This window comes from Nycticebus coucang, chromosome 22 (genome assembly GCF_027406575.1).
Source record: "Nycticebus coucang isolate mNycCou1 chromosome 22, mNycCou1.pri, whole genome shotgun sequence".
NCBI lineage: Eukaryota > Metazoa > Chordata > Mammalia > Primates > Lorisidae > Nycticebus > Nycticebus coucang.
Window position 1 is genome coordinate 6,097,540 of NC_069801.1, and position 15,518 is coordinate 6,113,057.

Consider the following 15,518-nt stretch of genomic DNA (forward strand, 5'->3'; position numbering starts at 1 on the left):
TAGCCGGTACTTTTGGTCTTGTGGGAGATGGCTGCAGCAAATGAGGGGGAAGGTGACTTAGTGACTGGCGCCATTTGGCGATTTAGTCTACTTTAGGGAAATGTGTACAGGCGCCAAGCTGACAAGGGACGAAGTGTGATGGCTCTGTGATGTGTCCACCTGACACCCCAGTTTCTCAATCAAATACTAATCTAAGTAGTGCTGAGAAGCTACTTAGATTTAATTAAAGTTACTTATCAGTAGACTAAATGGGAAGGTCTTAGAAAGCAAGGCAGAGGTTTCCCCAAGAGAGAAGAAATTCCACCTGTGCAGTGACAGCTCCGTCCAAGCCTCTCAACCCAGCCTGCCACCCACTGCCCCCAGCGACCGGAGGCCCTGCAGATTTCTGACTGGCTTAACCAGGCCCCACGATCACACAAGCCAAATATGGGTCTCCTCCTCCTCCTCACAGATAAGAAGGTCCACAGGAGGCCCCAAGGCCCTGACTGTGTGAAGGCAACATTCAGGATACTTTCATCCTTCCATCAAGTTATTTTAGGGGAAGAAAAATAAAACGTTAATAAAATTTGAGACCTCTTCAAGGGACAGATAACCACAGTGTTTCATCTTTCATTTTAAAATAAATGTATTCCGGGCGGTGCCTGTGGCTCAAGGAGTAGAGCGCCAGTCCCGTATGCCGGAGGTGGCGGGTTCAAACCCAGCCCCGGCCAAAAACCACAAAAAAAAAAAAATGTATTCGGGTGGCGCCTGTGGCTCAAGGAGTAGGGCGCCGGTCCCATATGCAGGAGGTGGCGGGTTCAAACCCATCCCTGGCCAAAAAAAAAAAAAAAGTATTCCTCACACACTATGGTCAAATCTGTACTATCCAACATAGCAGGCATTAGCTACCTATAATTCAAGGAATTTCGAGGAACAGAATTTCATTTAAATAGAGTTCCAAGGTCTTTTAGATGTCCTTCTGCCTCCCTGCCAAGAGCATATAATAATGTATTTTTTTTTTTTGAGACAGAGTCTCGCTATGTTTCCCTGGGTAGAGTGCCATGGGGTCACAGTTCACAGCAATCTCAAACTGTTGGGCTTAGGCAATTCTCTTGCCTCAGCTTCCCAAGTAGCTGGGACAACAGGCGCCTGCCACAATCCTATTTTTTATTGCAGTTGTGGTTGTTTAGCTGGCCTGGGCCGGGTTTGAACCCTCCAGCCTTGGTGTATGTGGCTGGTGCCGTAACCACTGTGCTATGGGCACCGAGCCCAAGAGCATATTTTTTTAAGACAGTCTCACTCTCTCAGCCTGGGTAGGGTGCTGTGGCATCATAGCTCACAGCAACCTCAAACTCTTGGACTCAAGCAATCCTCTTGGCTGAGCCTTCTGAGCAGCTGGGACTACCGTGGCCCTCCACCAGGTCTGGCTAGTTTTTCTATTTTTAGGGAGATGGAGTCTTGCTCTTGCTCAGGCTGGTCTCGAACTCCTGAGCTCGAGCAATCCACCCACCTTGGCCTCGGAGAATGCTGGGTTTACAGGCATGAGCCACAGCGCCCAGCTCGAGAGCTATTTTAATTGTACCTGTTTTCCCCTGAAAGAGACCCACATTCCATCTTTGCCCAGGATGGTTATCTTTCTCTGGAATCTCTCTGGTTTGGACAATTATATAGCATGTGACCTAGTAGCCACCATCCTTAAGATAATCTGTAAATAGCTCCTCACTTGCGTTTTCTCCCAAATAAGATACTGATCTTGAAGTCTCGCTCTGCCTCCCAGCTTAGGCTCACTGCTGACCCCACATACCCACAGGAACGCTGAGGGTCTTGTCCTACCTTTTGCCTCAAGTGCTGCCCTTCCCAAAGACTCACACAAATGTTCTCGACAGATCTTCATCCTCTTCTGCCGTGGCACAAAACCTGTAGTTCCCAAAGGCCTACCTGCCACCACCACACCCGTGAACGCATGACAGACTGGGACTGTTCTACACACACGCATACACAGTATTCTCTTGGGTCACCGAGGACTTTTTATTTTGCACAGAACCACTGGGGATCTTGCCTGTGGCCACCTTGGAGATTAGTCTCCAGTCTCCAGATGCTTGGTGGAACGTGAGGTGAAAAACAATGATGTGGGCCAGTTACATGATTACAGAGCTAGGGTTTCCAACAGGGTTCTGCGCAGTTAAGCTTGGCTTCTGGAGAAGTTCTAAGGAAGCAGCAGGAACACCACAGCGATGGGCGAGGGGAGTCAACTACCGGAGGCCCCTGTAAGTATTGGTCGGGGACCTTGAGCTGCCCGCCCTGACATCAGGGAAGGGGTCTAAGCCAGTGAGTGTCTGAGGGCTTGCGACTCGCCTGCCCACAGCTTACTTGCTCAGGGGGTTTCTGAAGCTCCTGCCGGCAAACTTGGCCTGGCTGCCCAGTTCCTCTTCAATTCTTGGGACGCACAAAGACAAAGGGAGGGGGAAAGAAAAATCAAATCTCAGTGCAGCAAGTACTCCCACGCTCCCTGTGGTCAGACACAGCCCCTCCTCCAGCTCTCCTCTCCAACTTCTTCCTAAACTCTAAATCTGTGCCTGGGACAGAAGAGGAGTCAACTCTCCTCGTCCTCCCCCCACCCCCCATGCGTTGTCCACTGGCTCCCGGTGTTTCTGATGGGCAAAGTAGAATAAACGTCAGGATTGCTGTTCCTTGGACTACAAGAATTCTAATACTCTTCTAGGAAAATAAAAGAAAGGAATGGCATGGGGAAAAAGGGGACCTTATTTAAAGACAAAATGGGCCTGTAGTCCAGCTACTCGGGAGGCTGAGGCAAGAGAATTACTTCAGCCCAAGAGTTTGAGGTTGCTGTGAGCTGTGACACCACGCCAGGGTATTCTTCCAAGGGCAACATAGTAAAATTCTGTCTCAAAAAAAAAAAAAAAAAAGAAAGACAAAATGGGTGAGTTGTTTGGATCCCGATACTTTAAAAAGTCGTTTTGAGACAAATGGAGGTGAAACAGACTTGGTATTGATGTCACAGATCACGATTAATCCTGGGCGCCCTAAGGTGAGAGTGCTCATGTCAACAAGTGCTTTCGTAGGAGAGTATTTAGAGGTGAAGTCATAGGATGTGTACAATTAGCTTTCTTTTTTGAGATGGAGACTTTGTCACCCTGAGTGCTGTGGTGTCACAGCTCACAGAAACCTCACACTCTTGGGCTGAGGCCATCCTCTTACCTCAGCCTCCTGCGTAGCTGGGATGACAGGTGCCTGCCACAACTCCCGGCTATTGCTAGAGATGAGATCTCACCCTGCCTCAGGCTGGTCTGGAACTCCTGAGCTCAGGTAATCCACCTGCCTCAGCCTCCCAGAGCGCTGGGATTATAGGTGTGAGCCACTGTGCTCAGCCCTTACAATTAGCTTTCAAATTCTCCAGCAAGAAATAAAGGGAGAAAATAACGAAGGAACACTGAGACATGCTGGGGCCGGGAGATGGGAGAGGAGCACTGTGTGTTCACTCTGCTTTTGAAATTTTCAAGCAAACATAATGGATAGCATTTCAAGAAGGGATAACACGGGAGAATTTATGAAACAGCATTCCTCTTCCTGAGAATTTAGAAAAAAGTAAAGAAGGGACCAAGGCTCCGTGTGTCCAGGAACTTCTGAGAAATAGGAGGGACAAGAACCTTCAATGTCACTGGATGGTGGAAGCCCAGCCATTTGCCAATTTCCTTCATCTCTCTGAGTCCTGGCTTCATATCGACAAAACCAGGGAAAATGAGCTGAAATAGATGATTACTAAAGGGCTCTTGAAGTTCTAAAAATGTAATGGCTGAATTGTCAAAGGGGAACCCATTTTCTCTCCCCAACCACAAGATGGCAGCATTGTGTGGGACAAGCCCCTGGTCCTGGAGGTGATATGGCGTAGTTAGGGTCTACACCTGACTCTGCTCCAACCTGGCCCCGCGCTGTGCTCCCCATCTGCACACACCTCCAGAGCCAGGAGCTCCTTCCTGGTGGAGGGCACGCCCACATGCAGTGCAGACCCCTGAGGGGTGGACCACAGGCCCATGGGTACTAGGAACCCTCTTTACCTGAGGATCTGGTTGTACTTGGCCAAGCGCTCAGATCGGCAAGGTGCACCAGTCTTGATCTGGATAGGAGAAAAGAAAGGTCACATCTGCTTGTAGAGGACACAGTCTTCAAGGGCATTTTGGGCAAAGAGAGGGCACCATGCCAGAGAGACTTTCTACAGAGTTATCTCTGGCCCTGGGAAGGAGGCCCTCATGACCCCATCCTGTTCATGCTCATAAACCATGGCAAACAGAGGACAAATAGCCACCCTGTGTATGAGCTTGACCAAACCCTCCCCCAACAGCCTGTTGAGTCTTCTTGGGAAGTTGAGGTCAGAGAGAAGAAAGAGAATAAAGCTTTCTTTCATTCCAGGCAGCTCTTTACCTGTCCAGTGCAGAGCCCCACCACCAGGTCAGCGATGAAGGTGTCTTCAGTCTCCCCAGAACGATGAGACACCATGACGCCCCAACCATTGGACTGGGCCAGCTTGCACCTGGAAGCCAAGGACACCCCAGATGGCACAACCCATCTCCTGATACCATTAGTCCCCATTGCTGGCAGAAGACAAAGCTCTCAACACCTGGGGTCTTTGTGGACAGCAGGAGGGTAACCCTCACCCTCCTCTGAACTCCATCCTAAGGATCTTGTTGGCCTTCCAGTCATGGTTCAAGCACTGGGTTCACTCTCTTGAGGAGACTGGTCTTGTCTGACAGCCCTTCACTGAACTTTTTTTTTTTTTTGAGACAAGAGTCTCACTTTGTCACCTCTAGTAGAGTGACCTGGCTTCTTCAAACTCTTGGGCGGGCTTACGTGATCCTCTCGACTCAGCCTCCCGAGTAGCTGGGATTACAGGCACCTGCCACAATGCCCGGCTATTTTTAGAGACGAGGTCTCACTCTTGCTCAGGCTGGTCTCAAACTCCTGAGCTCAGGGCAATCCACCTGCCTCAGCCTCTCACAGTGCTAGGATTACAGGCGTGAGCCATCGTGCCCAGCCTTACTGAACAACTTTCCCCATGTGAAATTTAGCCACACATGTAGGGCCGTGAGGAGTCAGGGTTTGGCCTCACCATGCAACACCCCAGTCCCCTCAGTGCTACTCCTCACTTTAAAAGGCACCTGGATTTCAAACATGAAACCAGTTACAATTCTGGAGTGTGCTAAGCTCCCGTCAGCAGGACTCTCAACACCAGAAGAGAGGAGCCCTAGTTCTGATTCATGACCTCCAGCTGTGTGAAAGGGGCGGTCCTGGGAGGACACTTACGCCTCAAGGGACTCAGTCACGGAGCCGATCTGGTTCACTTTGAGCAGGAGGCAGTTGCAAGATTTCTCACTCACAGCCTTGGAAATCCGCTTCGGGTTGGTCACTGTGAGATCGTCCCCTACCACCTGGATTCCTGCACTAGCAGTGAACTTCTGCCAAGACCCCCAGTCGTCCTGGTCAAAGGGATCTTCAATAGACACCACTAAGGAAGGAGAGACAAGCTGCCTCAGTGTGGCCCTTGCTCTGCTCAACTGCAAGGCCCAGAGCCTCACTTCCTCTGCCTTGCTGCTCGCCTGACCCCACCCCACTCACACCTGCAGGGCAGGAGCTCCCCAACTCATCCTGGGAGCACCAGCCCACTCCTGTAGCAGGGCACAAAACCCCACAACCTTGGGCCACAAATTTCTTTCTTTTTTAATTTTTTTTGAGACGTGTTTAACTGTATCGCCCTCAGTAGAGTGCTGTGGTGTCACAGCTCACAGCAACCTCAAACTCTTGGGCTTAAGTGATTCTCTTGCCTCAGCCTCCCAAGGAGCTAGGACTATAAGTGCCCACCACAATGCCTGGCTATTTTTAGAGATGGGGGTCTTGCTCTTGTTCCGATTAGTCTCAAACTCCTGAGCTCAAAAGACCCTCCCACCTCAGCTCCCAGAGTGCTAGGATTTCAGGTGCGAGTGTGCATGCCCCAATGATTTCTTTTGCTAAAAGAGACCAGTGTCGGAGGGGGGAAGAGGAGGAGGAGGAGGTTTGGTAAGCTCTCACCTAAGGGGCACAATGTAAGGGTACATGACACACCTGGGCGAAGGGCTCAACGACAACTTGGACTTTACTCAACAAGCACAAACAATGTAACCCAATTGTTTGTACCCTTATATTAAATTGAAATTTAAAAAATTAAATTAAAAAAAAAAAAGGGAGACCACTAAGGTGGTTTGAGCTAAGTGCCACTGAGAAGAACAGAGCCATGGACTCAGCAAAGTGAGTTACCACTTAACCTTGACCATGTTATGTAGTGTGGGGATAAAATGAATGGACTCTGGAGTCAGACTTCCTGGTTTGAATTGTTGCTCCATCATTTGCCGCACGACCTTGGACCACTCTATGCCTGTTTCCTCTGCTATAAAATGGTAGTAACAGTCCCTAACCTTTGGGCATTAAAAGATGCACAGACTCAGAACGAAGCCCAGCTCCCAGGAAGCACAATACAGCTCAGTTACAAAAGGCCATTGTGATTCTCAAGGCTGGCTCCCGCGTCCATGAACAACTTATAACACAGTGTCATTGTTAGTACCTGAAGAACCATCTCCTGAGACTGCTCTGCTACCCCATAACCTCTGGGAAGCCCAATGCAGCTGCACAGTGTGTAACCCCACCCCCTCCAGCCATCACCAGTCAGCTACTACAGAAGGAAGATGGCAACCTGGGGCACTTACCTGGGTAGTCCTTGATGAAGGACTTGTACAGGTCAGCTAGCTGGTCAGGTGTGATGTACCTGCTGGGGTCATCAGGTGACTTGAAGTCCAGGTCGTATTTCCCAGACCTGAAGAACTCGGAGGCAGCGACGTCCATGCCGATGACCACCTTATCCGTGTAACCGGCCTTCCCGATTGCATTCTTCAGCAGCTCCAGGGCTGGAAAGACACGGAGGCAACAAGTTGGAAAACAGGTAGTCAGAGAGAAAATTTCCCTTCAACAGCTGCCAAACAGGGACTGTAACAGACAGAGCAGGAATTGTTTGGGCCTAACCATCAGTTTTGATGACACTGGTTACTTTTTTCACTTTGGAGGCAAGAAACCATGGGTCAGGACCCTTGGTGCGCTACCAACTGGGAAATTCAGTCCAGTTCCTGAAACAGTCTTTCCCATTGACAAATGCTCCCAAATTTAGCGCCCAGTAACAACTGTGCTGGCCAAGATACAGTTACAGTGACCAGCTGAGATCAGCTGTCCCAAGGAATGGGCTTTAAATAGAACTGAGGCTGGAATTCAAGGAGGAGCCCTGGACAGCAACATCCCCTCTCCAGGCTGTGACATCCAGAGCTCAGACTCAGGCACTGACTGACCAGCCACACTGCCCTCTCCATAAGGCAGACAAGACACTTGGCTCCTGCTCACACCAAAGATTGTCAAATTACTAGGTAAAACTATGGGAAAGGGACATTTTTTATAGGACAAAAATGGGCAAAAGCTGGGCACAGTGGCTCCTGCCTGTAATCCTAGCACTCTGAGAGGCTGAGGTGGGTAGACTGCCTGAGCTCAGGAGTTCAAGACCAGCCTGAGCCAGAGTGAGATACTGTCTGTAAAAATAGTCACGCGTTATGGTAGGTGCTGACATAGTGAGACTCTATCTCACAAAAGTAAAAGGAAGAAAAGAAAAAAAGGGCAAATATCAGCAATCTCACATGGCTGAATCAACAACAAACAGGATATTTTCTTTCTTTTTTTTTTTTTTTGTAGAGACAGAGTCTCACTTTATGGCCCTCGGTAGAGTGCCATGGCATCACACAGCTCACAGCAACCTCCAACTCCTGGGCTTAAGGGATTCTCTTGCCTCAGCCTCCCGAGTAGCTGGGACTACAGGCGCCCGCCACAACGCCCAGCTATTTTTTGGTTTGCAGTTCAGCCGGGGCCGGGTTTGAACCCGCCACCTTTGGTATATGGGGCCGGCGCCTTACCGACTGAGCCACAGGCGCCGCCCCAAACAGGATATTTTCTTTCTTTTACTAGTTGCCCTTGAAGGCAATAGAAATATACTTAAACACTATTTATCCTTATAAAAGAAAGAACTCAGCAGTGAATAATTCTTATCCTCACACTTTGTATAGTCTCCAGAATTTTTGCATTTTTACTATGCCTAAGGATTCCAAACAAAATCAAAACAAAAACTCTTTAAGAATTACTGTAGTTTGGTTTGGCATCTGCAGCTCAACAGCTAGGATGCCAGCCACATACACCAGGGCTGGCGGGTTTGAACCCACTCTGGGCCTGCTAAACAACAATGACAACTGCAACAACGACAACAACAAAATAGCCAGGTGTTGTGGCGGGCACCTGTAGTCCCAGTTACTCGGGAGGCTGAGGCAAGAGAATCACTTAAGCCCAAGAGTTTGAGATTGCTGTGAGCTGTGATGTTACAGCACTCTACCAAGGGCGACCTGGTAAGACACTGTCTTAAAAAGATTTACCATAGTTGAATTTGCTCAAGTAGTTACTGATCACATTCCTGAACTGAACCACCAGAAGGTCCTGTACAGAGCACAGGATTTGCCACTGCAACGTCAGCAGGAATTGTGAGGAATAAGCCATATCTCTATACCCCCAAGCTTCAATAATCATTGGGACAGCCAGAAGTCAAATTAATAAATGAAGTGCCTACTTTGTTGTTTGCAGGGTTCTTGATCCCTGATGAAAGAAATGTGGAAAGACCACCATGCCCAAGGTGGCTGGCAAGGAAGACAAGATTCGCCCACGGGAGGGAGAGGGCACAGCACAGCCCAGGGATTCCCTGGTGCATTTATTACCTTCTTTATTCTCCAGGATATTGGGAGCAAACCCGCCTTCATCCCCCACGTTGGTGGCATCTTTCCCATATTTCTCCTTGATGACGTTCTTCAGGTTGTGGTAAACCTCAGCTCCAATGCGCATGGCTTCCCTGAAGTTTGATGCGCCCACAGGGAGGATCATGAACTCCTGCATGGCCAGCTTGTTGCCAGCGTGAGAACCACCGTTGATGACATTGAAAGCCTGGAGACAGACAGAGCAGAGAAGCCTGGACCAGGCCCGGAGCAGCAAGGCCCCTCACGTCCAGTTACCCAGTTCACAGATGAGCCCAAGATGTGAGTCTCCAAGAGTGTCAGTGGGGCCAGGGGCAGCTCACCAGGGCCTGCTCTCTTTTTTGAGACAGCGTCTCCCTATGTTGCTGAGGCTAGTCACTGACTCCTGGGCTTAAGCAATCCTCCCACCTTGGCTTCTTCAAGTACCTGGTACCTCAGGCACCGGCCACCATCTGGCTCTCATCATGTCTCTTTTAAGAACTGCAGTATTTATTGTCAGAAGCACACGCTACTGTATCAATTAACACTCACTCACTCCTGGCAAGGAAAGTACAACTGTCATCCTTGTCACAAATAAAGAGCGTGGGGTACAGGCAAGTTCAGTCACCTGCTCAAGGTCATGCTTTGCAAGGGGCAGAGGAGCTGAGCTGGGAGTATCATGTGCAAGAGGTCGAGGCACAGGGAAAGCTGACACCCCCAACTCCTCGCTCGGGAAAGAGCCACTCACCGGGACTGGAAGGACGACTTCTCCGTGTCCAGCCAAGTCAGCAATGTGGCGGTACAGGGGGACGCCCTTCTCAACAGCACCAGCTTTGCAGACAGCAAGAGACACCCCCAGAATGGCATTTGCACCAAACTTAGCTAGAACAGAAGAGAACAGGGTGAAATGAACCTCACCAACCTCTCTGATGCTGCTGCCTGTGAGCACCACTGTACATGGCGCACCTGAGTTGCTTTCGGACCCATCTCTCCCTCCACACAGCCACGTTCAGTGTTCAAACTAGAAATACAATCAGCATTCCACATGGCCCCACCAGCATTTCTCCCGTGTCAGAGCCCCTTCTTTGGTTAATGAACTCCAGAAAACTCCACATGTTGCTTGGTTTATTTTAAAGGGCAAACTTTTTTTTTTATTTATTTTTTATTTTTTTTGCAGTTTTTGGCCAGGGCTGGGTTTGAACCCACCACCTCGGGCATATGGGGCCGGCGCCCTACTCCTTTGAGCCACAGGCGCCACCCCTTAAAGGGCAAACTTCTTAAGTAACCACACAGACATGTGGCTCACGTTGTGCTCCCCATATTTTTTAAAAAATGGCATTTCTTAAGGTAAGGCCCAGAAACAGGAGGAGACCAGATTGTCACTTAGTTGATCCTTAAGGATTACATGGTCTCTTCCTGAAAAAAAATTTTTTTTTTTTGTAGAGACAGGGTCTCACTTTATGGCCCTTGGTAGAGTGCCGTGGCCTCACACAGCTCACAGCAACCTCCAACTCCTGGGCTTAAGCGATTCTCCTGCCTCAGCCTCCCGAGCAGCTGGGACCACAGGCGCCCGCCACAACGCCTGGCTATTTTTGGGTTGCAGTTTGGCCGGGGCCGGGCTTGAACCCGCCACCCTCGGCATATGGGGCCGGCGCCTTACCGACTGAGCCACAGGCGCCGCCCTTTTCCTGAAAAATTTTTAAAAGGTCTTCAAGGTCAGCGCCTATGACTCAGTGAGTAGGGTGCCGGCCCCATATATTGAGGGTGGCAAGGTTCGAGCCTGGCCCCGGCCAAACTGCAACAAAAAAATGGCCGGGCGTTGTGGCGGGTGCCTGTAGTCCCAGCTACTTGGGAGGCTGAAGCAAGAGAATCGCCTAAGCCCAGGAGCTGGAGATTGCTGTGAACTGTGATGCCACAGTACTCTACCAAGGGCAACATAGTGAGACTGTCTCAAAAAAAAAAAAAGTCTTCAGGAGACTTCACAATCTTCCCCAGTAAAGATTCCACCTTTGGCCACTCACATTTGTTTTCTGTTCCATCCATCTCGATCATGAGTTTGTCAATCTTCTCCTGTTCCATGACGTTCAATTTCTGCAAAGGAGAAGGAAAAATAAGAGCAGGGAAGAGGTGGGTACTGCTCCACCCACATAACCTCTGTGCTTCTGCTGGGGAATCTGTACAATTTCGGCAATGTGCACAATTGAAATCCATCCTGTGCTGCACGTTTATTTTATAGGAAAAAAAAGGGGTATGGGATGGCAGCACCCGTAGCTCAGTGAGTAGGGTGCCGGCCATATACAACAAGGTGAGCGGGTTCAAACCTGGCCAAGGCCAGCTAAAATAACAATGACAACTGCAACCAAAAAATAGCTGGGTGTTGTGGCGGGAGCCTGTAGTCCCAACTACTTGGGAGGCTGAGGCAAGAGAATCACTTAAACCCAAGAGTTGGAGGTTGCTGTGAGCTGTGATGCCACAGCACTCTACCCAGGGCGACAGCTTGAAACCTGTTTCACTAAAAAAAAAAAAAAAAAGAGAGAGAGAAAGAAAAAATCAATGAACAGGCACGAAACTGCCTTCTAGTTGCTCTAAGCCCATCAGGCATCTCTCTCACCCTCTAAGGAAACAGATGTGAAACTCAAAGACAAGCTCCTTGTGTTATAAAGAGTATGGCCCCCTGCTGAATGCAAAGTCATACCACACACAAGACAGAAACGTCTGGTACATGCTATGGAAGCATGTAAGCTGTCACCACCACCAACTGTGACTTTTGTGGGCAACAAAAACATGGAAGCTCCCTTCCAAAGGGTAAGCTCTGCTCTTGGCTAACCTTCATCCTCTGAGGGGAGGTAGGATTTCTGCAGGTAGTACAAAATCATTTAAACAAAACTTCTGAGGACTGATCAAAATGAGTATTTTTGGTGAGACTATAAAGTAATAAAACTGATATCTTGAGAACTAGCCCAAATAATTACTTAATAAAAACCAGCTTTAATAGCCGGGCGTTGTGGCGGGCGCCTGTAGTCCCAGCTGCTCGGGAGGCTGAGGCAAGAGAATCGCGTAAGCCCAAGAGTAAGAGGTTGCTGTGAGCCGTGTGACGCCACGGCACTCTACCCGAGGGCGGTACAGTGAGACTCTGTCTCTACAAAAAAAAAAAACAAAAAACCAAACAAAAACCAGCTTTAAAACTTTACAAATGAATCATACCGATGCATGATTTTTTATGTAATGTTCTTTATATGAAAACTAAAATATTCCAAGAAAATTATCTATAATCCCATCATGCCATGCCAACAAACCAGTGTTTTCTGTGTTTTTTACAAGGCATCCCTCTGGAAAAAGCAGTTTCCCAGGCAGCTTCAGAGGCTGCTCCTCACACAGTGAAGTGTGCCCGCACCACCCCCTCCCCCCAGGGATGCCTGCTCGCTGAGTTAGTCGTGACAAAGAACAGGCACGTGTGGAGGTTCCCAGGAGACGGACGTACAGGCTGTGTGCAGGCAGAGTAGTAATGAGAAATTTCAACTGGGGACCAGTGGGTGGGGAGCAATTAAGAGTGTCCCAGGGTGGCACCTGTGGCTCAGTGAGTAGGGCGCCGGCCCCATTTATTGCGGGTGGTGGGTTCAAACCCAGTTTCGGCCAAACTGCAACAAAAAAACATTGCCGGGCATTGTGGCGGGCACCTGTAGTCCCAGCTACTCGGGAGGCTGAGGCAAGAGAATCGCTTGGGCCTAGGAGTTTAAGGTTGCTGTGACACCACAGCACTCTACCCAGGACAACAGCTTGAGACTCTGTCTCAAAAACAAACAAACAAACAAACAACAACAACAACAAAAAGAGTGCCCCAAAGGTCAGGCTGAAACCAGCAAGTCAGGGCTGGGTATGGTGTCACGCAGGGCTATATCTCAGCTACTCAGGAGGCTCAGGTAGGAGGACTAGCCTGGGAAACATGGCAAGACCTCCCAAAAGGCAAGTTGGGGACAGAAATAACAAAGAAGCATCTCATTTTCCATGGGTATACCGAAGAAATTCAAGGAGGAGAGGGGCCAGATAAGGAGGCTGTGACTAGGCTTGGACTGGGCTTAGAGAGGGGTTGTCAAACTGTTCCCATCTGAGGAGCACCACAGGATTACGTATGGAAGGCAGTGCAGGGGAGGGAACGAGATGAACCCGTGGAGGGGTTCGGGTTGCTAGGGCTCGGCCTTATTTTAACTGCAGTAGCTCTACTTTTACCTGTTTGACACTGAGTTTTCAATTACGATGTTAGCAGGAGTTCCACAGTTGGTAGAAATACAGTAAATAATTCCAAAATTCAGGAAAAATTAATCACCGTGGACACTACTCCAACACCCCTTAGAGAGCCACTCTTAAAAATCTGGATCTCAGGCGGTGCCTGTAGCTCAGTGGGTAGGGTGTGGCCCCATATACTGAGAGTGGTGGGTTCAAACCCAGCCCTGACCAAAATGAAACAAAAAAATAGTCCCAGCTACTCAGGAGGCTGAGGCAAGAGAATCGCCTAAGCCCAGGAGCTGGAGGTTGCTGTGAGCTGTAACGCCATGGCACTCCACCGAGAGTGACAAAGTCAGACTCTGTCTCTAAAAAAAAAAAAATCTGGATCCCAGTTTCCCAGGGTCAAGATACTTGCAGAAGAAAACCCAACATAGCTCTGAGACTGTGCCTCTCTGCCCTGATCCGTTTCCAGGTGCTGTCAGGAGTGGACATACAGGCCTCGAGCTATGTTACAGGTTAAGTCATGCAGGACATTCTCATGCATCATGGGGATCCCATTCTTTTCAGCAGCTCTCAGAGTAAGCTCTTCTGTAAACAGGAAAGCCCCTGGGCCGGGGAGACGCTCTCATAGCAGTAATACATGTGAGTTTTCAGGAGGAAGGTCCTACCTTGCTAACCAGGGCAGGTGCAATAGTTTTATTGATGTGCTCAACAGCCTTTGAGACACCTAGAAGGAACAATCAAATCAAATTACTGACATACTTTTAGAACCAGGCTTGAGCAGCATTGCTAGAGAGAACTATGGAAGCTGCCGACCCAGAGCCCACCGAGAAAGGGTCCCTGGGGTGTCTTTAAAACCCCTCCCCAACCTCCCCAGAATCATAGGACTTTCCGGCCCAATCTGAGCGCTCTTACACAGGAGCCCAGAAGGTTAGAGCCACACACAGAGCAACCAGCCCAGAACAGTCTGCTGGGAGGTTAGTTGCAAGACCATGCGCTGGGAACACCAGCTGCAGAAACTAAAGGCTGCCCAGTGAGTTACCTGAGTGCACAGAGCTGGTGCCAGGAACTCATTAATATACTTAACGGGTCTGGAGACGCCTGCCCAGTAGCGATGGATGAAGAAGGAGAAATGAAACTCAGAAGAGAACAGGAGACATAAAGGACCAGAAGCGAGAGAAAGCACGGAAAGAGGAAGGCAGAGGGCAGTATTTCAGGGACCATGAGTTTATCTTCCTGCAAAGGCTGACTCACGCGGGCCATTAAACAGTGATGAGCTTATGCGTGGGGACCCCTCCCTGCAGTTCTCATGGGGGCCGGAGTGCACAGCCTTCCTCCAGCACTGTCACTGCCACTCGCCTCCACGTCTATTTCCTCAGCAGCCCTCCCCCGCAGCTCTTTACACTGTCCCCGTGTCACCACCACGTGTTCATCTGCTTCTGTATGTTTTGAACATTTCTGCCTCACCATCCCCCCTAAGCCAAGTGAATGCTCCGTTTTCGTCTGTCACTTGGTAAGAAAGCTTCTGCTTCTAGAAAGGTGAAAGGCACAGCCAACACTAATGAGTCGATTTTAATACAGCCAACCAGAGGCTGGCTCTGCCACAGAGTGAATCAGTCAACAGAAAAATCCAACCACAATGACTCATCTGTAGGTCATTATTAACGGAGGGCCACTAGCTAGACTTCCCTGAGATGCGTTCTTGCCCTTGAAGAGGGCAGATGGCCTGGAAGGCCCCCAAGGCCTTCCTGGGAAAGGGGAATGCTTTTCCCTAGTATTAGTTAACAGGGCCTCTTCTCATCCTCGGGTTCCCTGCCCTAACCAGGAGGGAGCATTTCCCAGCACTGCTCAGCATCTCCACAGTGAGTGGGAGGAAACTGGGAAAGGCCGGGAGCGGGCTGGGCTGGGGAGGCTGTGGGCTCGAGTCTTACCCTTCCCCATATAGCGAGTCTTATCATTGTCTCGGAGCTCCAGGGCCTCATAGACACCAGTTGAGGCACCACTCGGCACAGCAGCTCTGAAGAGACCTGGATGAGAGGAGAAAACACCAAGAGCAATTCAAACATCTAGTTACTGCACAAGCCCAAGTTCCTGCCCACTCACAGACAGCATCTGTCGCGGGAGAACACTGCGTTTTCCTCCTACAAACCAGAGGATTCAAACTATCTCCTCTGTTCTTCATGCCCGTCACGTTTTTTATGACTGCAATGCAGACTTTGTTGCAAAGCTGATGAATCGCCCTAGTTTAAAAGGCTCTAGAGCAGAGCTTCTCCACTTTCATGTGTACACATACACCTGGGAATCCTGTTCAGATGCAGATTCTGACAGGAGCTTCAAGAGTCTGAGTCTTTAACAAGTTTGCAGTTGGTGCCTGCAGTTTGCAGACCACCCTCAGTAGGGCTGCCCAGTAGAAATGTAACAGAGGGGTTAAGATGTTTGGATGGTTATATTGAAGTTAGAAAG

The 15,518-nt window shown here is 49.5% G+C and overlaps 1 protein-coding gene across 3 annotated transcripts in view; it reads right to left on the reverse strand.

Moving 5' to 3' along the window:
• Positions 1-1,983: 1,983 nt before the first annotated feature.
• The window catches only part of ENO1 (enolase 1), a 31,891-nt gene continuing 18,356 nt past the window's right edge, over positions 1,984-15,518 (reverse strand). For 2 of the 3 annotated variants that reach the window (XM_053576795.1, XM_053576794.1), the window contains 11 exons: positions 14,987-15,082; positions 13,724-13,782; positions 10,853-10,922; positions 9,580-9,713; positions 8,820-9,042; positions 6,732-6,929; positions 5,299-5,500; positions 4,420-4,528; positions 4,056-4,114; positions 2,350-2,415; positions 1,984-2,244 (listed from right to left, as the gene is read on the reverse strand). In XM_053576795.1, coding sequence (XP_053432770.1) covers positions 2,232-2,244; positions 2,350-2,415; positions 4,056-4,114; positions 4,420-4,528; positions 5,299-5,500; positions 6,732-6,929; positions 8,820-9,042; positions 9,580-9,713; positions 10,853-10,922; positions 13,724-13,782; positions 14,987-15,082 — 1,229 coding nt within the window. In that variant the 3' untranslated portion in view covers positions 1,984-2,231. Of the gene's footprint in view, positions 2,416-4,055; positions 4,115-4,419; positions 4,529-5,298; positions 5,501-6,731; positions 6,930-8,819; positions 9,043-9,579; positions 9,714-10,852; positions 10,923-13,723; positions 13,783-14,986; positions 15,083-15,518 lie in introns of all 3 variants that reach the window. The other variant, XM_053576796.1, reaches the window with a different exon arrangement.